This window comes from Ursus arctos, unplaced genomic scaffold (assembly GCF_023065955.2).
Source record: "Ursus arctos isolate Adak ecotype North America unplaced genomic scaffold, UrsArc2.0 scaffold_21, whole genome shotgun sequence".
Taxonomy (NCBI): Eukaryota; Metazoa; Chordata; class Mammalia; order Carnivora; family Ursidae; genus Ursus; species Ursus arctos.
The window spans coordinates 7,759,732-7,785,777 of NW_026622886.1; the positions used below are offsets into that span (position 1 = coordinate 7,759,732).

A 26,046-nucleotide genomic window follows, 5' to 3' on the forward strand; every position below is an offset into this window, starting at 1 on the left:
AGGAGTCCGCTAAGCCTTTGAGGGAAACGGGCACGTAACTCAAGTCCCGTTTTCAGGCAAGCATGACCTCTCCTGGCTCCCAGCTTATTGCTAAGGGCTTGGGTGTTAGGAAGTTTGACTTATTTCCTCTCCTCTGCACCGTGGGGGTCAGTTCTTTCCAACCTCTAATCACGTAAGGTGAAACTGAACGTTTTTTACAGCCAGGTTACTCGTGACAAGGTTGTATGTATTTGCCAGGCAGAAGGTCCCATTTCTTGGCCGGTTAGCCTGGCCTCTGCGAGCACCCCCGCCCGCACTGTAGCCAGCCCCACGTCTGACCCCCAGTGTGCACTCCGGACGGGGGACGCGGGGCCAGCACGGGGACGTGGATCCTGTTCCTGACGAATGACTCGACTCTGCTCTTACGTTGACTTGATTCGTTTCTGCGGAACTAGGGGGGACGCCTCTTCAAGTGGCCGTAGCCTCACACCCACCTGCTAGCTGGTCTCGGCTGCTGCTTCGGGTCCTATTCCAGGTGCCAGCGATCAAGGAAGAAGCCACGTTGCCAAAATCCAGCGGTCAGCCTCCACTTCTCGTCTTCTCAGCAGCATCCGACTGCTGATGGCCCCTCCGTTTCTTTCCTCATGGCTTACTGAAGTGCGTCTTTTTCTCCAGGTGGTTCTTCGACCTTATGAGTCCCTCCCTGTAGTGCTCATCGATGGCTACCTCTCTTCTCCTCCTACCCTCCCTCAGTGATGTTCAGTCTCATGGCTTTAAATACACCTGCCACAGATCCCCAAAATATCCCCACCCAGCCGTGTCTCTTGACCTCAAAACTCATATGTCCAATGGCCTCCTCATCGTCACAGCCTAGTTCTCTCAAGCATCTCAGAAAAACATCAAAACCTAAGTTTCATCTTGCCCCAGAAAGCCCACACCAGTGTCTCAGTTGATGGCAACTTCAGTCTTCTCTGGATGCAAGCCAAGAGCCTGGGGTCATCTCCTGTCCTCCACTCTCACACCTCACGCCCAGTGGGCAAGGAAATCCTGCTGGCTCTAGAATCAGGCCGGTTCTTCTCACCTTCATTGTGACTATCGTGGTCCAAGCTAGCTCAGCCGTATCAACTCGGGAGCCCCCTAATTGATCTCCCCGCTTCCACCCATGCAACGCTTTGGTCCGTTACCAACACCGCAGCCAGCAGGGCCTGTCAATATAGGGAGCAGCACATCTCACTCCTTGGCTCAGAGTTCCCCAGCAGCGCCCCATCTCACTGAGTAAAATCCCAAGACCTCTGTGTTGGTCTCCTGTGTCTGCTGTAACAAATTACCACAAACGTGGCTGTTGAAAGCAACACGCGTGTTTTATCTCACAGCTCTGGAGGTCAGGATCGGAAACGGGGCTCACGGGGCTGAAATCAAGGTGTCCACAGGCTGCGTTCTTTCTGGAGGCTCTAGGGGAGAATGTTTCCTGCCCTCTAGGGGGATCCATTTTTTTTGACTCGTGGCCACGTCACCCCCACCTGCTTCCACCATCCCATCTCCCTTCTGACTCTGACCCTCCTGCCCCTGACCCTGCTGCCTCTGACCCTCCTGCCTCTCATATCAGGACCCTCCGATTACTCAACACGGGATCATCTTCCCATCTCAGCATCCTTAACCACATCTGCGAAGTCCTACGTGCCATGGAAGGTTCTAGATCGCCAGGTTTCTGGGATTAGGACATGGACACCTTTGGAGGAGAGAGGGGTAGTGTACTTTTGCACCCCTCAATCTTCAGTGATCTCTGACACCCTATATGACCTGCAGCTCTCCCTCCCCCACTGCCTCTCTGGCCCCACATTTAGGGACTCTCCCTGTCCCTTATTGTGCTATTGTTGTTAGGGCCTTTGCACTGGCTGTTTCCTTAACCTTGAAAGCTCCTGCCCCAGTTCCCCATCCCTGGCATTCCTCCCACCCCCGACCCAGCTCCGTTCTCCCTCCTAAGAGAGGACAAGTAATCGGCCAGAAGGCGAACTTGGGCAGCCCGAGCCCTCATCCCCACCACTGAAGTCAGAAGACCTCTGCCACACGCCATTGTTCCTTACTTCTCTGAGGTGCTTTCCCGAAATCTCTTCATGCCTGGCTCCTGGGCTGTTTCCTTGGTGACAGAGACCCACCTCAAGGGCAGAGGATGGGGGGAAAAGGAGAGATGGAGGGAGGGGCGTGTGTCTGTGTGTGTGTGTGTACGTGCGCTCACGCACGCATGACCCACTGCCAGGATCAGTCTTGGGGTTCGGTCATGCTAATCCCCAGGAAGCCCATCTTCCTCACAGTGTCCCTTTGTGCTGTGTCTTTGACATACGCCAAGCCCGTGCGAGCCTCCAGTCCAGCCCCACCACCCCCTCGGTGGGTATAGGAATCCTCATTTACGTTCTCTCCCCTGCTCGCCACTTTTCCCAGGTGGGAGCCAAACAGGCTGTGAACTATTTGCACACTTGAGTAAGTGGAAGGGAGATGCTGAGGAAAGATGTGCAGGAGGCCTGGGGGGCTTGAAGATAGACGCTGCCCAGTGCTTGGTTCTCCCCTCACCCGCCGGTCAGCTCCACCTCCACCAGACTGGAGGGGCCGAACTTACTCTGCCAGGAACACCTGAATTGGTTTTGACATGAAGAAGGATCCAGAGAGCTGGCTGGGGACTGATCTAATACACTCTGTTTCCATAGATAAGCAGGTTGGCAACAAAATCCTGCCCTGGTTGCAGGAGTCTGTTGCCTTTCCTGGCTGCTCCACACTCACCCATCTCCGGCAGTGGGCCCGCCGGTAAGCAGGGCCAGAAAGGCGAGGGGGGCTCATTTGTTAATCAGTTACTCTAAGTCAGGCACCGCGTCAGGGTCTAGAGTGACTGTTTTGCTTCACCCTTCAGCAATCCTGATTGATAAGGGTTATCATCTCCATTTTATAGATGGGAACCTGTGACCAGGAGAAGTGGAATAGTGTGCTCAAGGTCATAAGAGAGTGGCAGGCAGAATTTGAACCCAGGGTCAGCCGGCTCCAAGTCAACGTGTATTTGCTGTGTTCTCTGGTATACCAGCGGGGTTCTGAACGTCAGTAGAAATCTTCTTTCAAGAGTTCCTCAGTCTGAAAACGTTGTAGTAGGTTTGGGAATATTTTTGAAAGGGTCTTGGGTGAGACATGAGGACAGTGTTATCGACTAGGATTCTTCAGAAAAATAGAACCAGCAAGATGGGAGAGTTTTTTTAAGGAACTGTAAGGACTGGCAAGTCTGAAATCCATAAGACAGGCCAGCAGGCTGGACACTCAGGCAGGATTTTGATGTTACAGGGCAGAGGCAGAATCTCTTCCAGGAAAGCTCAGGATTGGCTCTGACATCCTTCGACTGATTAGATGCGGCCCACCCAAATTATTGAGGGCAGGGGCCTTTAAAGTTAACTGCTTGTAAACATTAATTATATCCACAAAATATCTTCACGACAGCACTTAGATGAGTGTTTCACCAAACAGCTGGCACCCTAGCCTAGCCAAGTTGACACATAAAAGCAACCATCACAGGCTGAACCATCACATAACACGGTGCGTAATGTGTGCTGGGCATTGCACCAAGGACTTCCATATGCACGTGTGCTTTTCCTCACCAAAATATTTAACAAGAACATTGAGACTCAGAATGGTTCAAGTGACTTTCTAGGAGGAGTGGTAGAGTCAGAGCTAGAAGCCAAGTGTGCCTGATTGCTAGTGCACCAGATTACTTTCCAGAATCTTCAGCATTAACAATCTAGATTTAGCATTCTAAAAGGGATGCATGAAGTGACCCAAAGTCACTCAGCTTGTCCAGGCTGGCTGCAGAACTCCAACCCAGTCTAGCCAATTTCCCTGGAAGATTCTGCATTTGAAACACTGTCTCCTGCAGAACTCCCTTTCCAGACGAATGGTGGAGGCACATTGTGCATCCCCAGGTGGTCAGGAAACCCCCAGCAAGGAAGGGATCTACCAACAGGTCACAGTGCGGAAGGGCCCAAGCTATATCATCGCCATCTCAATGAGCGGATGGGCTCAGAGTCAGTGTCCTGAAACCACTTTATTGCTGAAACAACTTCATTCAGGACATCAGTATCAAAACCTCTTTGGCCTGACTCTGAAATAGACCTATCTAGTGACAAATCCGTCTTTGTGGCAGTTTGTGTTTCAGTGAGATTCAAGGGAACTTTAAAAGGCACTCCAGGATCGGATGCTCTCTATGCAGAGAGAAATACGACTTTCTCGGGCCACATTTTGTAAGGCATGCTGCTTCCTGGGTCTGTGCACTGTGGGCCTTGCAATGCATCGGTCTGGGTGTTTGGTTGCAAGCAACAGAAAGCAACAGTAGGCAGCTTCTTTGAAATGAAATCAAAGGAAAACAAGACAAAAAACAGTTGAGTGGTATTTCTTACAGCACCAAAGTAGAATTTGGAAAACCACACTTGCGACCATAATTAACCCGGGCAGCTCTGGGCCTCTCCGCAGCCGAAGTTCATAGGCCTCTAGGGTGCCACCTGGTGTTAGCACACGTCAGCTCTTTGGTTTCCAATCTTGGCGTCTCTGTTCGAATTTCCAGGAGTGAGAAACTGATTTGCTCAGTCTGAGTCAAGTGTCTACCCCTGAACACGGCCTTGGCCCCGTGTTCCCAGAGCTGCGCCTACGTGCAGGGACCATGGGAAAGAGAATCATCTTTGAGCAGAGCAGTCCAAGAAGCGGCTACTGTAACTATGATGATAATAGTAGCAGACAGACACAGGTGCATCCACAGACCTCTGTTGTGAGTGTGTGTACACGCTTTGCCCATCCCTTTGTGGTTCAGTGCCACTGGCCTCCCACGCTTTTTCCAATTATCTTAACATAATTAGCTGCAAATGCAATCTTGGGCTTTTAGCATCCTGAGACGTTTGCAACAAGAATGTAAATACCAGGCAGGAAGGACTCGGGCTGTGTTGTTTACTCTGTGTCGGCAGGTGCCTAGCATGGAGCCTGGCACATAGTAGGTCTGCTCAGGAATTGTTGAATGCGTAGCAGCCCCCATCCGTGCTGGGGTGCCTCTCCGCTCCCTCCTTCCTGGTGGCCACAGGGGCTTTGCCATCTGGTGAGTCCAAGGATATCCTCTGGACCCATGTGGCCCACCCCCAATACCCTGAACCAATAGATAAGATATCTAGTTTTCCTGGAGGAAGGGTGGCGAGCCCCCATTCTGCCTATGTCTCGTATAGGATTGATCGAGAAGACAGTGCTTGGCCATGAGTGAGGGAATCTTGGGTGTTTGCAAACTGGGAAGTCATTGTTCAGAGAGACAAAGCAGGAGAGGAACGCAGACCGAAGCAGGCTGACTCGGGCTACTCACCCTCCAGCTGCCTAAATATAGCTCGCCCAGATTCCATCTCAGTGTCATCCTTTATGAGTCTCCCCAGAAATAGTGACATCAGGGTCATATGTCATTTGGTATATAGTTAACATAAGCCTAATTATAAAGAATGAATTACAACTGCTATGCAGAGGATTCTAAAATGATCTTCTGGTCCATCTCAGCCACGCCCTCTCAGGGGGTCCTGATGCCTCCCCTTCCCCAGGGCTGGCTTCTGAGACCAGTCCTTCCTCTGACCTCATCATTCATGGATACCAAACCCTGCCTCGTCCTTCTCAGACTGCCGCTCTGTTCTGGCCCCACACTGGCCTCGGCTGACACAGTTTTCCTTCGTGGTAGCACGACTCGCCTTTTTGCAGACCCATCCTGCTTATGCACAAGTTCAGAGTGAAGTGGCTTTAGTAACACAGTGATAAGTCATGTTGCTCTGGAAGGCTGCTTCTTCCAGTCGTGTGCAAAATGCCCTCCAATGCCTTGATTACCCCAAGGAGGACTGCTTTCTCTACTTCAGAGATGATAAGAAGATAGCCCTCGCTGGCACTGAGACCCAAGAGTCAGTGGTCTGAGCCAGAAGCCGGAATGAAGTGCCAAAGTCATGGCCAAAAGGGATCATTGGAAGATCAAGCCAGGGACTAAGGACCATGTTGTGGTCGAATAGGGACCACGTGTTGCCACAAGCCGGCCAAGTGCGCCGAGCAGTGTTTGTATCTATGTTACCTTGTTCAGCCTCCGTGACAGCTCCAGGAGGAGAGATCATCATTGCCCCATTTTAGGAAGGAGCTAAATTACTTGGCCCAGTGCAGCAAGACTCATCAAGTGATGGAGCCAGGATTCAAACCCCGTCTGTGTTCATTATGAGCTTCCCGTTCTGTGTCCCTCTCTAAGCCTTTCTCCCTCTCACAGTGATGGCCACAGAGCTGGGCAATGGCAGAGAAATCTAGAAGGGCAGGAGCTGGGTCTCAGAGGAGCAGAGCAGAAGGCCAGGCTCAACTGTGGGAGTGAGGAAACACATGGAGAATGTCCCACCCTCCCGTGGGATGCGAGCTCTGTTGTGTTGGGTACTGGCTGCGTGGGGTGGGTCTGGCTACTTTAAAGGCTCAGGGTCTGGGGGATTCAAGGGGTTGAGAAGTCCAAGAAATGGAACCCAGAAATGCCCAGGTTGGTGATCATCTCATCAACTTGCTGTCCGACGCTTCCGTGTGGCCAGTGGAGCAGGAGGAGGGGGTGGCCAGCCCAGTGGACCCTGCAGGCTGGACTCCAACGCCTGTGAGTCCCTGGAGACCTGCCTTTTGCCCTTGGCTCTGCCAGGGACACCTCACTGCGAAAGTGAGGGAGGGTCTCCCAGCCCCTCCTATCCAGCCTGCCCTCCATTCACTCTCTAAGAAGAATCTACTTTTTGGCTCAGAGGCAGCCTGTCTTCTCTGGGCTGCTGAGTGGTATTGGACAAGCTGCTTGGCCTCCCTGGGCCTCAGTTTCCCCATCTTTAAACTGAAATTTTGACTTGGGCTTTCTGTCCTCTGCCCCCTGTGCCCCCTCCCTGCCCACACGTGGGAAAGGCCTCACAAGGACCCTGTCTCTGCCTGCCCTCCCGTTTCAGGAAGTCTGTCATCCAGCTCGACCTTGCCAACACCAAGAAGGCGATGATTGTCCCTGCGTTCGAGACACTGCGCTACCGGCTGTCTTTCCCCAAGTCGAAAGCGGAGTTGCTATCAATGCTGGACATGGGGACTCTCTTCACATTCAGGTAAGTAGCCTCAGTGCCGTCCCCTGGGGGTGTCCGAGGCCTTCTGTCCCCGGAAACCAGACACCAGAGCTGCTGTCCCAAAGTTCACTGCTACCTTAGACCATCTTAAGGCCAAAGTGCCGTTGGCCCCCAACTACGTCTTTGGAATATTCTGTCTTCCCACATGCCGTGCGCTTTGCTTTGTACATGGGTGGTGGGCGTTCTGTGTCCAGATGGAAGGACAAGGATGTCAGGTAGGAAGTCTGCTTACTCCTTCTGCACCTTACTCAGTTCAGCGTAGGTTCCTGACCCTGTCTCCTGTCTGAATTCTGTCTTTGGTTTGCGTCTTCCTTCATTCATCTGACATGTGGGTTCATCCTGTTCAGTACCATGGTTGCTGTTCCCTTTTTCCTTTTTGGGGGGAGTGGTCTGTGCTCCGAGGTCCTCAGGCCTGCAATGGGTGTCTGTAGCTTCCACAACTAATGGCATCAAGGTGACCCCAGGATTGGACACGGCAGATGGGGCAGCCGACTTTCTTGTTGCCCGAGTGATGGTTTTGAACAAGCCCTGCATTTGCCTGATGTTCCAAGCCCCCCAGGCTTGCGGGAGCATCTCCGGGGAGCTGCCCTGCCACCTGTCCAAAATGCCCAGGCTGGGTATGCAACGGTGCAGGTTCGAGCAGGGTCTGACTCCCCGGAACAGGCTGTGGCATTTAGTGCCCTTGGGGGACAGAGGAGTCCTCCCAATCTCTTGACAAAGCAGTCTGAAGACCCAGCCACTGCTCCCATCTGCTCCTATATTAAGGGGCTTCCACTTTGAACAGTGGAGGAATGGCCAACACTGCCTTTGAGTAAAAAAAAAAATCGTACATTTCCAGGCAATCTGAATTTTATTGAAAAGATTGTAATAACAACTTTGGTTTCCATACTACTGTTAAGTTACTAGAAGTTTCTAGGAGGTTTTCTCAAACTTTATTTTGGGAAAGTAATTTCATGCGATAGGTTGTTCGGTCAACAATTCAGAGATGATCCTTTTTCACATTTCATGCAGAAAACTGAGGAGTGGAGGAGTCCTGCTGGAGCCAGGACTCGAACCCCAGTCTTCCTCCTCTATCCAGAATTCTAGCAAGTGACCTGAAATGGTTTAATAACCCCCCCCCAAACCCAGACTCCTTCCTTCTTGGAAAGAAATAACAACCACCGTTTGTTGAGTACGTAACCTGGGGCCATGCGCTATCGTCAGGTCGTGTAATCCTCACAACAAATCTGTGAGGCAGATACCATCATCCTCTTTCACAGATAAAGAAACTGAGGCTCTGAGAAGCCAGATAACTTACACAAGGACACACCACCAGTACCTGGCAGAGCCTGGATTCAGTCCAGGTCTGAGGAGCTGCAGAGCCTATGCTTTTAGCTCAAATACCACTGGACTAAGTCCTGAATGTTCTTACCAGTCCCTGTTAGATGCAGGTAAAAACTGAGACTCTGAGACCAGATCTTCGTCTGAGCCCCCACAGACGCCACAGACTCATGGCTCCACACCTGGCAGATTTCCAGGGCCTCTTTCCTTCCATCTCCAGCCCCAGAGGATTTGAGAATGCGTTTCAAGGCCACATCTGTGGGCAAGAGCGCTGGGGTTTGGCCTGCCGTTTCCAGGATTCCTGCTTGGCCCACAGCTCCCAAGCCACGAGGCCAAGTGCTAAATTACAGACCTTCCCCCTGAGAAATTGCTTTTGTCACCTTCCTTCCAACCGATGAGCCCTCAAGTCTCCTCGAAGCTGATACTCCCCTTCTTCCCACTGCGGCTGGAATGGGAGATCATCCCCACCCCTGCTGTCCTCTAGGTTCCCGGACGAGTAGCATCAGCATCCCCTGGGGACGTAGAAGTGTCAGGTCTCCAGCCCCGTCCCGCATGTACTGGGTCAGAAACTCGGGGCTGGAACCCAGTGATTGGCCGAACAGTAGTGTCCTAGGTGATTCTGATGCACAGGTCAAGGCTGAGAACCCCTGCTCGAAGCAGGGTGCCCCCAGATCCCTCCAGAATGGCATCCCGCATGCCGGATCCAGGAAACCTCTCCGGCGCTGTGGTTTCGGTGGCTACCTGGTGTTGGTGTCAGAACAAGTGTGTCTGCTGGACTGATCGTGGGTTCCACAGGGCGGAGTCAGGCGGCGGCGTGCTCTTGTGGCAGGTGAACTGTAACGTCACCCTCTTCTGTGCTGACCAGCCACGCGGCACACTTGTCCGTCTTCCGGCCGAGCTCACGGGAGCTGCCCCCCGCCACCCAGGGCAACAGGCCTGACCCAGCTGCCCTCCCCCCTCTTCTTCCTCTTTCTCACACAGTAGGCCAAGGGTTTGTATTCTAAATAAGATGGCTATTGATACGCTGATATCATGGAGAGTAAGACCCCTGTGAACTGACGTCACATCTAGGGCGGACAAGAGGGACTAAGGAGGTGCTGTATGTCAGTTCACATCACTGTCCTAAATCCATGACGTAGGCATTGTTCTCTCTGTTTTACCAAGAAAAAGAGATGATTAATCATTATTAATTCATAATTTTACCTGGAGAAAGAAAGAAACAGAGGAATTAGGTAAATTTTCCACACCTGCTGAGCGACAGAATTCAAACCCAGATGGGCTGGCTCCAGAGCCATTGTTTTTAGCCGCCTTGTTAAACTGCCTCTTAGGGAAGGAGCATTTATGGAGTGCCTCCTGTATGCCTGCACTGTGCCAAGCTCTTTATAAAAATTTCCTCATTTAAGTTCCCCAGCCATTCAACAAGATAGGTGTTCTTTTCCCCAGGAGACACACGAGGGACGTAAAGGCTAGTTTAAATGCTCTGCTGACCGAGGTCCTCGGCTCCTAAGTGACGGAGGCGGGTTTCGAACCCCGGTGCGGTAGCCCCGCCATGCTGAGCTCGAGCCAGTGCGTGTGTCCGGCCGCTGGGTGTGCCGGGCCGGCTCTGTGCAAGCGTCAGGTGTCGGGACTGCCTGTTGAGCTAGTGCACGAATGGAAAATCAAGTCCTTCCCGGCCTGATTCTTGGCTTAATCCCGTCATCTTGCAGTATCCCTCCTTTTCACATTCCGTGCAGGTGGTGTTACTCAGCCTCTTATGTTCCTTCCGATTGTGTGACCGTGGTTTTGGTGGCACTTGCTGAATCGGTGGAGATGGGGATTCGAGTCTCTGCCCTTGGCCAGCCCGGCCATGTCGCCTGGCAACAGTGTACTGAAAGGCCACAGGTTGACTAAAGTCTATTCAGCCACACTGGGTGGTTCCCAAGGTCCCAGGGAAGGCGCAGAGTGAGCAAGTGGCCATGTCCCCTACCAGAAGGGCTCCACCTGCCACACTGACCCCGGCTCTCACTTAAACCTTGTGTGCTTCAGAGCCACCTGAGTGGAGGTGGGACCCCAGACTGTGAGCTCCTTTCTCCCTGAAGCTCTCTAAGTTGTTGGGGTCCCACCTTTCATATTACCCTTTTCTACAGTGTTCTTCTTCCCTAACCCTTTGCTCTTGGGCCAGGTCTGTGCTGTTTCACGAGGCTCCCAGGCTCCTGCCACATCTTTGTAGGTTTCAGAAGCAGATTCCTGCCCCACTACCTGCCCTCTGTCGTAGGTACCTGTCAGGTTTTGAGATTCCTTGTTCATTAATCTATTCAACTTAGGGCCCGACCACTAACTCTCTGCGTATAGGCCAGAGAGTGTGGGTTATGGGGATGCAGAAGAGAGATCACCCAGCCTAGTGGTCCAGGGTCCTTGCTCTTGAGCCAGGCTGTCTGGGTTTGAATCCCAGCTCCATTCTTATTATTTGTAACTTGATATTGAATAAGTTATAAGAATTTAAAGCCATAGATACAATATTTACAATATAACCAGTTTATAGTAAGTGCTTAATAAATGTTAGCTTATTATGATTATTGTTATATGGTTGTATTCATTTTCTGTTGCTGTATAACGAATTGCCACAAATTTAGAAGCTTTAAACAATGCAATTTATTATCTCATGGCCCCCGAGGTTGAGAGATCTGGGCATGGGATGGCTGGATTATCACTTAGGGCCTCACTGGGCTGAAATCAAGGTGGGGGCAAGGCTCCAGTTCTCCTCCAGAGCGTGCCGCGCTCCTCTAGGCTCCCTGACTTCCTTCCTTTGCACATGGAGGACTGCGGTCACCATTTCCCTGCCGGCTCCTTGCCACGTGGCCTCCACAGGCAGCTCACACATGGCTCTTTGCTCTCTTCCAAACCCAGATCTAAAAGTTCTCATGATTCAGCCAGGCCCACCCCCTACCCCCCAGTAATTCCCCTTTATTTAACCCAAAGTCAACTGATTAGTAACCTTAGTTATATCTACAAGGATCCCTTTTGCCAGACGATGTGACATCATCACGGGAGTGGTGCAGCCACGGGTCCTGCCTCTAGGGGGAGAACATGCTACAAGGGCTGGGTCACGGTGTTCTCGCTAGGAATAACAGCCCAGACAGACCTGCAGTTAGGTCCCTATAAGTGATACAGTGCCCTCCTTTCATTGGGGGGGGGGGGGTGTCTCCTCGTTAACGAAGGATGTAGGTAACAAAATGGATTAGTTTCCTGGACTCCCACAACAAAATACTACAAACTGGGTAGCTCACAACGGAAATTTATTCTTTCATAGTTGCAGAAGCCAGAAATCCAAAATCAAGGCAGGTTCATTCTTCCTCCAAAGGCTTTAGGGAAGAATCCTTCCTTGCTTCGCTCCAGCTTCTGGTGGAGGCTGACTATCCTTGGCATTCCTTGGCTTGTGGGTAACAGCACTCAATCTCTGCCTCCACCTTCCCATGGTACTCTCCTGGTGTGTGTCTAAGTGTCCACATTTCCTTGTTCTTATAAAGATACCAGTGGTCAGATTAGAGCCCACCCTAATCCACTATGACTTCATCTCAATACATCTGCAAAGACCGTCTTTCCAAATAGGTCACATTCACAGGGACTGGGGGTTAGGACTTGAGCCTGTCTTTTGGGGGAACACAGTGCAACCCGCAACAAGGACTGTATCCACATATGCCTTTTCTTTCTCCAAACCAGCAATGTTGGGGAAGCTCAGCTTCCTTCCTTTTACCCAATGGCTTCTCTCCATGTGACCTAGGTACCACGTCTGGACAAAAGGCCATGCTCCCACAAACTTCGCCAAGTGGCGGACGGCCACCACGCCTTACCGTGTTGAGTGGGAGGCCGATTTCGAGCCGTACGTTGTCGTGAGAAGGGACTGCCCTGAGTACGACCGGAGGTTTGTGGGCTTTGGCTGGAACAAAGTGGCTCATATCATGGAACTGGATGCACAGGTGAGATGATGGAATGTCGTGGGGCCGGCACCATGGGGGAAGAAGGCATAGACTGCAGGGCCGAAAGGGGACCTTGGAGGTCAGAGAACAGAGCCCTGAGAGGGAACAAGATGTGGTCAGGGACCGGAAATGAGAACGTGGCAATGCTAATTCTCACGGCCACTGATTCCCAAACCCATTCCTTTTTCTCTGCCTTTGGGTGAGAGTTGGATTCCTGGCCAGGACCCAGGCAAGTGTGAGTGTCCTAGGACAAAACATTTCACTCCCCGTCCTCACCCAGTTTAATGATGAGGGCAAAAAAATCATCCCTTGGCCTTCGAGCCAGGTAACTGCCACATAGCGTTCTCTGAGTTCCATACAAGGGACACAAGAAGGCATGTGGCTGGGATGCAGTCATTATCCTACCCTATAACTAAAAGTGATGATTTTCAGACTGTATTTCATTGTGAAACTTTCAGTCATTCAACTAATACTTACTAAACACCTACTTCAGAAGAAATCAGCAGAATTCTAACAGGTCACACCAGACGTCTGCAAGCTTTTTCTGCAAAAGACCAGATAGTAGATTTGGGGGCCCTGTGGGGCCCACAGGTCTCCTTTTCAACTACTCAACTCTGCTGTTGTAGTTCACCTATGGACAGTATCTAAACGTGGGTGTGGCTGTGTTTCAATAAAACCTGATTTATAAAAACACGGAGCAAGCCGGACATGCTGCGGTTCATTAACCCCAGTGTTAATAAACAAAAGCAAAGCTAAGCTACTCTGGTTAAGTTAGGAGAAGGATGCCTGGGCCTCTCAACCCCACCTTTTTTCTGTTTGTGTGCTGTTCTCCAAGGCTTCTCCTCATGGAGCACAGTGTAAGTATTTCTCAACAGGAGCACCTCAAACTCAAAAAAAAGGAAGGTCGGGTGCTCAGTGCTGGCTGCCCTGAGAATCACCTGCAGAACTTTCCAACAGTTCCAGTATGTTTGAGAGCAGTCCCAAGTGATTTTTTTTTGGAAAGATTTTATTTATTTATTTATTTGTTTATTTATTTTTGAGAGAGAGAGAGAGCACAAGTGGGGGTGAAGGGCAGAGGGAGAAGCAGACTCCCCACTGAGCAGGGAGCCCGATGCAGAACTCGATCCCAGAACCCTGGGATCATGATCTGAGCCAAAGGCAGACGCTTCACCGACTGAGCCACCCAGGCACCCAGTCCCGAGTGATTTTAATAAGCGTCTAGGGTTGCAAGCCACTGGTGTAGATGGAAGGTTGTAGAATGGTGTCCATATTTCACAACAGAAGCATGACCTTTCGCGTCTATTTTTTCAATAATAGTTGGAGGTAGTGCAGTGTTGCTCGCAGACAGAAATGTTCAGTCTGCCCCACTTCTGCTTGAAGGAAAAGAAATGTCAGATTCTTGTGTGTCCAGCAGTGTGATGAGGTGAACTGGTTCAAATAAAGTTAATTTTTCCAACACTGAGACGCGGGCTTTGTTTGTTTTAGGCAATTTTGACAGAACTCTTGCAAATTTCTTGATTCTTTTTCTTTCTTTGCCGGTAACACAGCCAAATATAATTTTACCCTTTCCAGTGACTTCAGGAAATAATAAGTACATACCTGACAGGTAATCCAGCCACACACCTGTAGCGCTGGTGGGATTGGTCAGCTTCTTTGTCCCCACAGGAAAGTCCCAAACAGCTAAGCTCCGGGAGCTCTTGCATTTTCTTCCGAGGATTGTTCGTATGCCTCCCCACCACCAGCTGTCCTTTCTTGCTGCACCAGTGCTCCTCCGTCTGTAACAGCTACCTTTCCCCACTCTGATTTTCCCTTTCAGAGTTTCTTCTGATCTGCTCTGGGCTGGGGAACTAGATGACCAAAATCAGACATTATGTCCAAAATCAGAGTACATGGGGTCCGAGTGAAGGTGTGCAGGGTTCTCCTTGGAGTTCCGTGTCCTAAATCTGTGTCACCTGTGTTGGGCTATTTAGAGGCATTTTATTTTGGGTCTGAGTTTCTATCTGTATTCTGCCAAGTGGAGGCTACTGTATGGTGATATGACTTATAATAAGGATGAGTAGGCAAGAGATTTATTCTTTTTTTTTTACTTTAAATTAGTTTTTATTTTGCTCAAGTACACCCATTAGTAATTCTTTTTTTATAAATTTTTTAATTTAAATTCAATTAATTAACATATAATGTATTATTGGTTTCAGAGGTAGAGGTCGGTGATTCATCAGTCTTACGTAACACCCAGTGCTCATTACATCACATGCCCTCCTTAATATCCGTCACCCAGTGACCTCATCCCTCCACCCCCCTTCCCATCCAGCAACCCTCAGTTTGTTGCCTGTGATTAAGAGTCTCTTACGGTTTGTTCTTAATGGGCTTCCATCCAGAGGGATCTTTTTTGTTCCTTGATTCTTTTTTGTCCCCTCTTGTGTACTAATCTGTTGAGGCTGTCAAATCTCATCAAGCCCTATGCGAAATCGCAGAAACAGACCTCATTTCATTGAGCAGGAGCCTCTCTCGTGGCTTGCGTCGTTCTAGAGCAGCCGCACGGGCACGTGCTCACAATCACCGAGAACCTTGCACGGGCCCTGAGCTCTGCCCAGCAGTATCCATCCATGATTGGTTATCCTTCCAGGTAGGTATTAGTACATTTACTTTACAGATGAGAAAACGAAGGCCTAGAGAAGCCCAGTAATTTGTCCAGAGTCATGGGACCAGCCCTGCACTGTCCCTCTCCGGCATGGCTGTCTTTCCATTCCCCCTCTTTACCGATGTCATTCCCCTCTTCGTTCGTTCACTTGGTCATTTGGTCATGCACTTGGGCATCCGTCCTACATTCCCGGGGGTCCTTGCAAGTGCTCACGCTGCTCTTGTCTTGTCTTCCAGGAGTATGAATTCATCGTGCTGCCCAATGCCTACATGATCCACATGCCTCACGCCCCCAGCTTCGACATCACCAAGTTCCGGTCCAACAAGCAATACCGCATCTGTCTCAAAACCCTGAAGGAGGAGTTTCAGCAGGACATGTCTCGCCGCTACGGCTTTGCCGCCCTCAAATATCTCACGGCTGAGAACAACAGCTAGCACCGGGAAGCCCACCACTAGGGAGAGAGACCTATTCTGCAGGGGGAACGCCACTCGCCGTTTGGGGCCCAGCCTTCAAACTCAAAATTGAGCAATGCTTTTTTGGTTTGTTTTTATTTGTCTCATTGGCCCAACAAAGCCGCCCAACTACAGAGATCTGGGACAAGGATCCGGCCAGCGCCTCTCTGCTCCACAACCTGGCATCCCCAGAATGTGGAAGAACAACTCATCGACACGGTCTCTTCAAGAATGGGACACAGAGGAGTGAGAGGGAGCAAAGGGGTTATCCGACCACAAAGCTGCAAAACCAAGCAGGTCTTTAGGATGTTCTCATTGCCTTTTAAGAAAGGGAAGTCAGGGTGCTGGGGGTTAGCCATCCCAGGAAATAGAAGCAAAACTTGTCTCTTTGTTCAGAGGAAACTCTTTTTTTTGTCCTGCAATCTAGCTGCGTATCCAAGGTGGGAGGCAAGCCAATGATCTGAACCAACCATTTGGAAGAACCCAATGGGGACATCATACCGGGTGGGACCTGGAGGTGGGGGTCAGTTGGTTCTTTATCCTCGAGGACACTCTTGTTTTGCTTTGATTTGTTTTTGTTTGGGGGGATTTTGTTCATTTGTTTGTTTTTGGTCTGGGAATCCAAAATAGAAAACCTGATCTTTCAAGGCTCTGAAGGAGAATCCGCTGCCCCATCCAACATGCCCCTGTCAGCAGTGGCCCAGCAAGGAGTACGAAAGTCTTCAGCCACTATTTAAACACGGGCAGCCTTCTTCAGGATTATCACTGAGGCCCCCATGACCCTGAATCCCGTACTCTTCAGAATCCAGGGGCCAAGATGGAGACGGTGGAAATACGAAGACTGTCATATTTGCTATTGGCCGTGACTGGCTCATGGGGAAAGGGCTCTGAAGGGACTGTTGCAGTGCACACGGAAGGTATGGACCTCTCAGGCCTTTAGAAGAACTGCCGTAGCTTACACAAGCCCAGCTCTGAAGATCCACGTGTCCCGTCTGGAGACCGTCAGGAAGAACATGTTGGGTTCCTCTGTGTTCGTGCCGCTTCCCTGCGGCTGGGACAAGGTCACAGCCTCGGGCTCCCTCTGGGACCTGTCCAGAGGGTAGGCAAGCACCTTTACCATTACACGGATTGAGGAGACACTGGACTTTTTACCCATTTTCTTGAATCTTCAATATTAATGTTGTGTTTACATTGATGAGAACAAGAGTCCATGCCCTATGCTCGGCTGGGCTGTTTGTATTGAGTTGCAATGTGACCAGCGAACGCTGCATTCAATAAACGAAAGTTCGGACTGTTTCTTCCCCGCTCCCTCCCACTCTTGTAAGAAGCTGCCGAGACACGGGCCACTGTAGAGAGCAAGATCCATAAATGGCAGCCTCACACTTTCTGTTCTCCCATTGTGTTTTGCTCGTCCTTTGAGCCTTAACCTTGTTTTCTCCTCTTCTGAGGTTCGATCTCACTTTACGCTGTCACCCTCAAAGCGTCTTCAGAGTCTCTGCCCAGCTTGTGTCTCAGCACGGAAGCCAGATGCTAGCGAGGGAAATCCTGGTCATCTAGCGAAGTGAGCCCCCTCACCCCTTGTCCTGGTGGTCACATGACACCCCAAAGCCTCTGACTTCCAAGACCCTCTCATGTGTTATATGCTCAAGTGGAGATTTCACTTAGATTTACTTAAAAAAAAAAAAACTTAGGAAAACAATTATTTGGACTAATCCTCACACAGATGCAGTTAAGTTTCTGTGTGTGTGTGTATATATGCGTATATATATCATACATATATTATATATAGCATATATGTGGCATGTACATCACAAAATTAATACATGAATACTGTAAAAAGTAAAACATCACAAAAGTATTCAAAGTGTGTGTTCAAGGCCCCTTCCTGCATAGGCGTGTGCGGGCCAGCTCCCGCCGGCTCGCAGGAACTTACCATGTGCACATCTTTCGTAGTCTCGTGCTCTGTGCTTCACATTCGTACATTGAAATTGGCCACGATGGAAGTATTTACGCCATGGCAATCAGAAAACCACAAATCAGGGCACCCTCATCACCCCAAGAGCTGGTTGTCAAACATTTACCAGCACAACAATGCCTTTTTCTCTTCCCTATGCACACACACACACACACACACACACACTCAAAAATCATCTTTCCTAGAGAAGACCATTGTTAATAGATGTAACTTTTAATCACTACCAGCTACTTGAGCCAAGTGGAAATGTATTAGTAGTACTGGTTCCTTGATGTTAAAAATCAATTTTTAATTCCCTAAAGCCTTTTGTTTTTTACATGTTTTACAGCCCCTGAATCCCACCCAGCCACCTTGCTTTCAGTTGCCTTTCTATGGGCAGAGTCGTGACCATATAACTTACCGTACAGACTGGGTCACCTCTGAGAATAAGAGCAGGTGCTAAGTATCTTAAGACAACAGGTATACATTGGAGGACGATGTAGCCTCACGTACCCTGAATTTATTTATTTTTTATTTTTTTAGATTTTATTTTTTTGCCAGAGAGAGAGCACAAGCAGGAAAAGCGGCAGGCGGAGGGAGAAGCAGGCTCCCTGCTGAGCAAGGAGCCCGACGCAGGACTTGATCCCAGAACTCTTGGATCATGACATGAAACGAAGGCTGACGCTTAACCCACTGAGCCACCCAGGCGCCCCTGCCCTGAATTTATTAAAGCCAGAGACTGACTCTCCACACCAACAGGAGAAAATCCTATTTCCCCAAAGACAGGTGCCTGACACAATGAAGCCGGTCTCACTTGAGACGAGAGCTCAGATGCTGGCTAATGCCCAAGTTCAACACACGGGCTGGCAACCCAGTGGAGGCTGAGGTCTGCAGAGCCCACGGAATGAATTTCCAAAACTACACTGGGAGCAGTAGCTCCCTGTCGGCCCCAGTTCATGGGTGGGGGGGCAGGGGGGAACTGCAGCCCTCTGGGCCGAGGCAGTTACTACACATGGTGATTCCTTAGTCTCAGTGCCCCAGGGCAAGCCAAGCTTATAAATGGGTCACCCTGGTGTTTTCATGCTTCAATAAGCCAATACGATCTTGGCTTTCAGCTGGGAGGAAAGAAAGGTTTCTCTCACTTAGCCCCCATAATATTCAGTGTCTGGGAGAGCTGAGAGTCACTGAGTAACCACTATGTAAAAGGGCCTTTTGCGTGCATTTGCTCATTGAATCCGTGCAGCAAAACTGCAAAATGAAACTGTTTATAGATGAGGAAACCGAGTGAGCTCTGGGAAATTAACTTCCTGAAATTCACATTGTCATTACATAGCAGACCCAGAATTTAAACCCATGCCTACTTGGATGGATCCCAAACCACATAACCTGCAATGCTGCTCCTTTCCCCAGTAAGAAGGAATTGTATGAAATACTGGCAGATGAGAGGATTTGAACCTATATAGGAAGAGTATTAGATTTCTAGTCTTCCTCCTTCCACATCCATCCAGTAACACAGCCCAGACAGCAACCTCTCCTAGATGCTCCAAATCTGGCTATGCCCATGGACTTCCTGAAAAATCATTTGAAATAGACCTGGCAGTCGACAGACTGACTGCTGGTTAGACGGCTGGGATCCACTGTAGGGGGCAGTCATTGATTTCCTGAGGGCTTCTCCTGGGTTACATGGCACAGGTAGGGACACTGTTTTAAGCTCCCACTTGCACCTGAACTCAGCTGCTTGCTGCTTCAAAGTGGTGTCTCTGAATGTGTTGAGCTGATTTACAGAGCACATATTTGCTGAGTTGACTAATAGCTTCTTTGTACCCCATCATGAAAGGACAGACCCTACTTTAATTCTGTTCCTTTCAAAGACTCTACTGTCTTTGAGTTAAGGCTTCATTTGTGGTCACCAGGCCTTTAGGGAGCTCTGTGTTTAGTGGAAGAAACGTGATTAAAATCCCCTCAGACACAGCTCCTGCACCCTTTTAGGGAAGACAATAAGAGCTGCCCATTTACCGAACTGAGACGTCTATGGTAGTGGGCAATGATGAGTCTTCACACGGCATCATAATATAAGGACGGTATTACTATCCCTGTTCTTTAGCTAATGGAACCAGCCCTCTGAGAAATTATGTGAGTTGCCCCAAATCACCAGGTTGTTCATGGAGGTGCTGGAATTTGAGCCAAAATCTGGCTCACTTCAGAAACCCACGTCTTTCCACCCTGTGCTGCTGTCTCCCCGTACGACACTGAAGTCAGCGTGGCTGGAGGCTTATGCGGCCACATGGCCGTGGAGTTCGTGGGGAGACATGCATTCCCCCCCTTGCTTTTTCAATCCTCTTTATTTTCCAGTTTAATGCCACTAAAGATAATGTCAGTTATCTGCTAAGTGCATTCTAAGAAGTTTCAGACCCATAGAATCTAACATCGTAGATACCATGGTTTCTGTCTTCATTGAACAAAAATGTTCTTAGTACCCTTGAATTTCAAGGAATTCTTGGTGATATCTGAAAGATGACAAGGGCATCACAAACGTGGAGGGCTTCTGATGGTGACTATTTGACAGAGTTGGTTCTTGGTTTGTTCCAACACCTTCAGTTCATCCTGAGAGACCGTATTTTCTGGAATGAAAGAAGGTGGGTCAGTTTGGGGAAAGTGTTTCCCAAGGTTTGGAGCCAGTGAGACTGGGACGATGTCACAAAATAATTGACAGAGCTTGCCCAGAGCAAAAGTCTTCAGCAGATTCCTGGGTAGGTCATGCTGCTGAGATTCTAAAGGAAGAAAGAAAGGGCTGCAGCGGTGAGAATAATTTCACTGGACTCCCTGTGACTTCCTTCTGCGTTCCACTACCACTGATAGAGCACCCACTCTGTGATGGGCACTGTGCATACGGCAGCCGACCAAGGACAGGCAGCTTTCATACACAGTTACCTGGAAAGCTGAAAAGTACACATAATGCTACGACAGGTGTCTTTCTATCACATTCATGTATACAATTTTAGTTTATTTTTACTTTTTTTTAAGATTTATTTGAGACACAGAGAAAGAGCATGACCAAGAGGGACAGTGGGAGACAGAGAATCTCAAGCAGACTCCAGGCAGAGCGGGGAGCCCGACTCGGGGCTCGATCTCACGACCCTGAGATCACGACCTGAGCCGAAACCAACAGTCAGATGCTCAACCGACTGTGCCACCCAGATGCCCCTAGTTTATTTTTAAGCTCGCATACAGAAGAGTTGAAAGAGTAATACAATGAACTTCTGTAGACCCTCCATTTAGATGCACTGATTGTTAACACTTGGCCACCTATGCTTTATATCTGTCTATAATATTTTTTTTCTGGAACCTTTAAGAGTAGATTGTAGATATCATGTCCCTTTAAGTCTGAATAAGTTAGCATGTATTTTTTTTTAAAGGATGTTCTTATATAACCACGATGCAGTAGTGAAATTGAAGAAATTTTTGCTACCATACGATCATCTAATACACAGTCTACCTTCAAAGTTTGCCAGTTGCTGTAATAATTTCTGTGTAACAGGAACCACAGCCATCCCACCCCCGACTCCAGGGTCCAATCCAGTCTGAGACACATTGCACAGTTGCCTACAGTCTCTAATGAGGAACAATTCCTTAGTGCTTTGCACTTTATGGCAATGACATTCTTGAAAAGCACAGATAGTCGGTTTGCTAGTTTAGTGTTTTGAATGAGAAATAGGTACACACACACAAGGCAATTCATAAAATATGTATGTATGTGTGACTTTCTAAATTCATTATTATTATATGACATATTATGTAACATAAAATTGTATGGCAGATAGTGTTAAGCCAGTCCTCAGAAGGATCGCCGTCCATGTGGATGCATGTGCCTTGGTGGGATGGTCCAATAGGTGGGACCCAACAGCAGGCAGGACATACTATCATGGGGACACATTGCTAACCCCACTTATTTGTCTTATCACCAGACAATGAAAGTGATCATTTTCTACTTACTTGAAAGTTTCGTAGCAACTTTTAAGATACATTCGTTAGCGGAGCTGCTTTGTGTTAGGATGAATGTATATTACATGCGGATATAGACGTGGACATTCTTAGTTCAGTTTCTCAGAGCTACAAGGAAAAAAGATAAAACAACAATGCAAGAAGTCTAACCTTCCCCCAACTTCGTTATGTACGGACCCACATTAACCAGTTCATTAATATTTCCAACCTCCCCAAAGATTATTTAATACTTAGGTAGAACTGAGCAACTTGGTTTCCTTCCCCAGGAATATTAAGATCAGCATCTAATATTCTGACCTTTAGAAGATCAGAAACGTCTTCTAAGTAGGTGAGGGAAAGCTGTCTCACCTGCTGCTATTAACAGTGGAAATGACGTGGAAAGACAATGAGCTTCTTTGTGTACACTGGCTTAGTAATCTGGCCTCAAAACGAAAAGCCCCACTCAGAAATGCCTGTTTCCCTGCTTGTCCATGGTCACCATGGTACACCAAGCTAGTCACGCTCAGATTCCGAAGTCCCACTCATCTGCATGAGTGACGTACCCTGCATGCAGTCCGGCATGGCTGGGGCATATGCCTCAGTGTGGCAACTCTGAGCTTGGGCTTTTCGTCAACTCTGAGTTATTTGAATATGAAAACCTATGTTGGATCCAGCAGAAAAGACTGATGGAAGACCCTTCGTTAATCATGACTTCTAACAGGTCCACTTTGAACATTCTAATATTGCTCAGAGCTACCTGTAGTCAATCCCAGCTATCTTTATGCAGCATTTATGTGCTGCTGTGCTAAATCCTTGCTCCTGTTGTCTACAGGAATCCCATGAGAGGAGGGATTATTATTTTCATAGATGGGGAAACCGAGGCTCAGTGGGATGAAGTCCTGGAGGGGGCCACCAACCAAACCCTATTTTTCTAACTCCACGATTTTGGTGTATGGAAGTGAAATGAGTATGGGATACAGGGACAATGGGGCGAATCAGTGGACAGGAGTCTGTCTGCTGGTCTCCTGCAGCATTCCCAAACCCACCGTAGAAAAAGCTAGACCTCATGGTCTCCCTCCCTAAGAGTCTAGGTCCTCTTCTACCGCGGCTTGGGTGTCATGAACCATTCTGAATGATGCAAGCAAGGATGGTCAGACCTGGGAAGGAAGGGAATGGCACAGAAATTTGCTGGCTAATACACAATCTGCATTATCTTATTTAACCAGCAATAGAAGGTATAATGTAGTACTATCTCCATTTTAAAGGTAAGGAAACAGAAGTTCAGAGAGGTTAAATAAGAGCCATTACAATTGAACCCAGATCTATGTGCTCCAAAACTCGATGTTTCCAACTGTCTGCCCTGTTTGCCAGGGATTCAGCCAACACAAGGTTATAGAATCTTTGTTTTTCAAAGGACCTTAGTAGTGAGAATAAGCCTAGTCATCAGCAGGGTATGTCTCTTCTTTGGCCTACAACTAGTGCTTCTCCAACTTTAATGTGCTTGGGAATCCTTTGTGAGGATCTCATTAAAAGCTGATTCTGTGCATGCAGCCCGAGACTCTGCATTTCAACCAAACTCCCATGTGGTGCGGAGGCTGCTGGTCCACACACGTAAGATGGTCTCTTCATACCCTTAAGACTCTCAGCTTCTTTCCAAATCTTTGTGGAGCTCTGACAGCATGTCTAGCAGGCATCACTAGCCACCTTGGAAAATCGCTGTTCAGGAGATTGATTGGTTCATTTTCAAAAAATAGTTACTAGGGTTCAGCAACAGTGCCAGGTGGTGATAATCCAAAGATGAATTAGACACAGTCCTCGAGCTCATGGAACCCACCCCCCTCAACCCCCGTAAGAAGACAGACAGGTGTATGAAGAGTGACATATGGGGAAGTAGCAGGAGAGGGGCCGAGGGTGCTATGGGAGCTTGGCAGAACGGGGCTCACTCCAGGCTGGGCTCCTGGAAGCCTCTCAAGACAGATGATGCCTATTAAAGAAAAATTACTGATTGACGCCCATTAAAATGGTAAGGATGGCTTTATTCAAGTGTCAAGACTATTGCAGTAGGGGAGAGAAACTAGACTCAGCTCTGAATACAGGGGAGATTTGTAGACAACGAGCCAACTGGGGGGATTGGTGGATGTGAGATAATGAAGAAGAGACCTCAAAGCTTTCTTGCTAAACCGAGTTAACAGTATTCTTGCTGAGGGCAGGTCTAAGACTTAGGCATCAAAGGTGGGGGTGAAGAACTTGATCAGATGTCAAGGGTGATCAGCTATCAAAGGTAGGGGGTTCTTACTAAACTGACTTAGGATTCTTTGCTACAATGGGCTGGGCTCACCAAACACCAGGAGGGAACCATGTCCCACAGAGGGCTCAGAGGAGTCTGTACAGAGTTTGGCCGAGGAGAGAGTCTTTGTCACACCTGACAGAGGACAGTCATGGGCCTGAAGAACAAGGAGGCAAACCTAATTTAAGCGGCCTGCCCAGCAGGTAAAGGCTGGAAACTGCCTCATTTTTCTTCACCCTGACTCAGGCCTGATTTCCGCATGAACAGATTACAATATGATGTTATCCTGTGGACTCCAAGAGCCTTACCTTCAGGATTGAATGTACTTCATGAATTTCAAACCATCCCTCTGACCTTGAACAAGACATCTCTGGAGCTCAGTTTCTATGTCTCTAAGATGAGGCCATTGGGTGTGTGCATTTTTTAATACAAATTCTGTTCTCTGTTTTATTTTTGATTTGCTAATGATTTTATTTTATTCATTTATTTATTAAATATTTTATTTATTCATTTAACAGAGAGACAGCCAGCGAGAGAGGGAACACAGGCAGGGGGAGTGGGAGAGGAAGAAGCAGTCTCCCAGTGGAGGAGCCTGATGGGGGGCTTGATCCCAGGACTCCAGGATCACGCCCTGAGCCAAAGGCAGACGCTTAACAACTGGGCCACCCAGGCACCCCTTGATTTGCTAATGATTTTAGGAAACTCTTGGGTACTACTTGCTATGTATCAGTCCCAGTTCTAAGCATCTTACATTTAGAAATTTCAATAAGAAGTTAGTTTAAGTAGTAACCTAAGGTGGGTACTGTTACCAGACCTATCTCACAAAGGGGCAAACTGAGGCACAGAGAAGTTAAGTGGTTTGCCCATTACTTACTTTACACAGTAAGTAGCGGAGCTGGGATTTGAACCAAGGCAGGTTGGCTCCAGAGTTGACATTCCTAACCACTATGTCCTACCGCCTCCCTGACGGGGGAAGAAATAGCATTCAATTATAACAGCTATCCCTCGTTGTGCTCTTTATATTTTTGTGGGGCGTATCTTTTTTCTATTGCTGTGTAAAAAAGCGCCACAGACTAGGTGACTTAAAACAACACACCTTTATTATTTAATTGTTCCCGAGGTTCAGGAGTCCAGATATGGGCTGACTGGGTCCTCTGATCAGGGTCTTGCCAGGCTGTGACAGAGAAGTCAGCCATGGTATGGTTCTCATCTGGAGCTCAGGGTCCTCTTTCGAGTTCGCTGTTTGTTGGAAGAATTCAGTTTCTTGGTTCTAAGACTGAGAGCCCCACTTTCTTCTTTTATTTATTTTTATTTTTTTAATTGAAGCGTAACTAACATACAGTGTTATATTAGTTTCGGGTGTACAATAATGATTCGACATTTCTATACATTACCTGGTGTTCTGCACAGTAACTCTGTTCTTAATCCCCTTTTTCTATTTCACCCATCCCCCACCCACCTGCCCTCTGGAGACTACCAGTTCTCTATATTTAAGAGTCTGTTTTTTTATTTATTTTGTTTTTTAAGTTCTACATATAAGTGAAATCATACGGTATTTGTCTTTCTCTGATGGATTTCACTTAGCATAATACCCTCTAAGTCCATCCATGTTGTTGCAAATGGCAAAATCTTGTTCTTTCTTATGGCCGAGTAATAGTCCATTGTGTATATATACACCACATCTTCTTTATCTATTCATCCATCGATGGACACTTGGGCTGCTTCTGTATCGTGACTATCATAAATTGTGCTGCAAGAGCCCTGCTTTCTGGCTGGTTGTTGGCCATGACCACTCTCAGCAATTAGAGGACACCCATCAATCCCTGCCAAGTGGTCCTCTTGGACCTGCTGGTTTCCTTCTTCAAAGCCAGCAGGAGAAGCTCTCCCTCTAGCCTGCTAAGCCAGAGTCTACCATAGGTAATGGAATCATGGGAGTGATACCTCATCACATCCCCAGGTCTTGCCCACACTCGGGGCAGGGTGGAGTTCTACAGGGCATGCTCACCAGGAGATGAAAATCGTCAGGCCCTCCTTAGAATTCTGCCTGCCACGGTGGGGGCGGGGAGTGGGTTCTGATATGAGTTTGTGGCCAGAAGGATTTCTGCAGAGTGAGCCCATTGCCCTTGAGGGAAAAGGAAGCCATCTGTTATCATCGTAACTGAAAGGCACAGAGTTCTGCGGGAGCATGGAGCGGGGCCCACCACAGGTTGGGCTTCAGTTAGGCTTCCTAAGGAGGTTATACCTGACCTGAACATTGAGAGGTGGGTAGGACCAAAAGCCTTCCTGCAGAGGAACCAGGCAGTGGGGAGGCGGGATGGCCTGTGT

At 48.6% G+C, this 26,046-nt stretch overlaps 1 protein-coding gene across 5 annotated transcripts in view; it reads left to right on the top strand.

Moving 5' to 3' along the window:
- The window catches only part of LARGE1 (LARGE xylosyl- and glucuronyltransferase 1), a 516,017-nt gene extending 499,222 nt beyond the window's left edge, over positions 1-16,795 (top strand). For all 5 annotated transcript variants that reach the window (XM_044384456.3, XM_026499721.4, XM_044384455.3 and 2 more), the window contains 3 exons: positions 6,966-7,112; positions 12,211-12,406; positions 15,284-16,795. In XM_044384456.3, coding sequence (XP_044240391.1) covers positions 6,966-7,112; positions 12,211-12,406; positions 15,284-15,481 — 541 coding nt within the window. In that variant the 3' untranslated portion in view covers positions 15,482-16,795. The remainder of the gene's footprint in view (positions 1-6,965; positions 7,113-12,210; positions 12,407-15,283) is intronic.
- Positions 16,796-26,046: the final 9,251 nt, after the last annotated feature.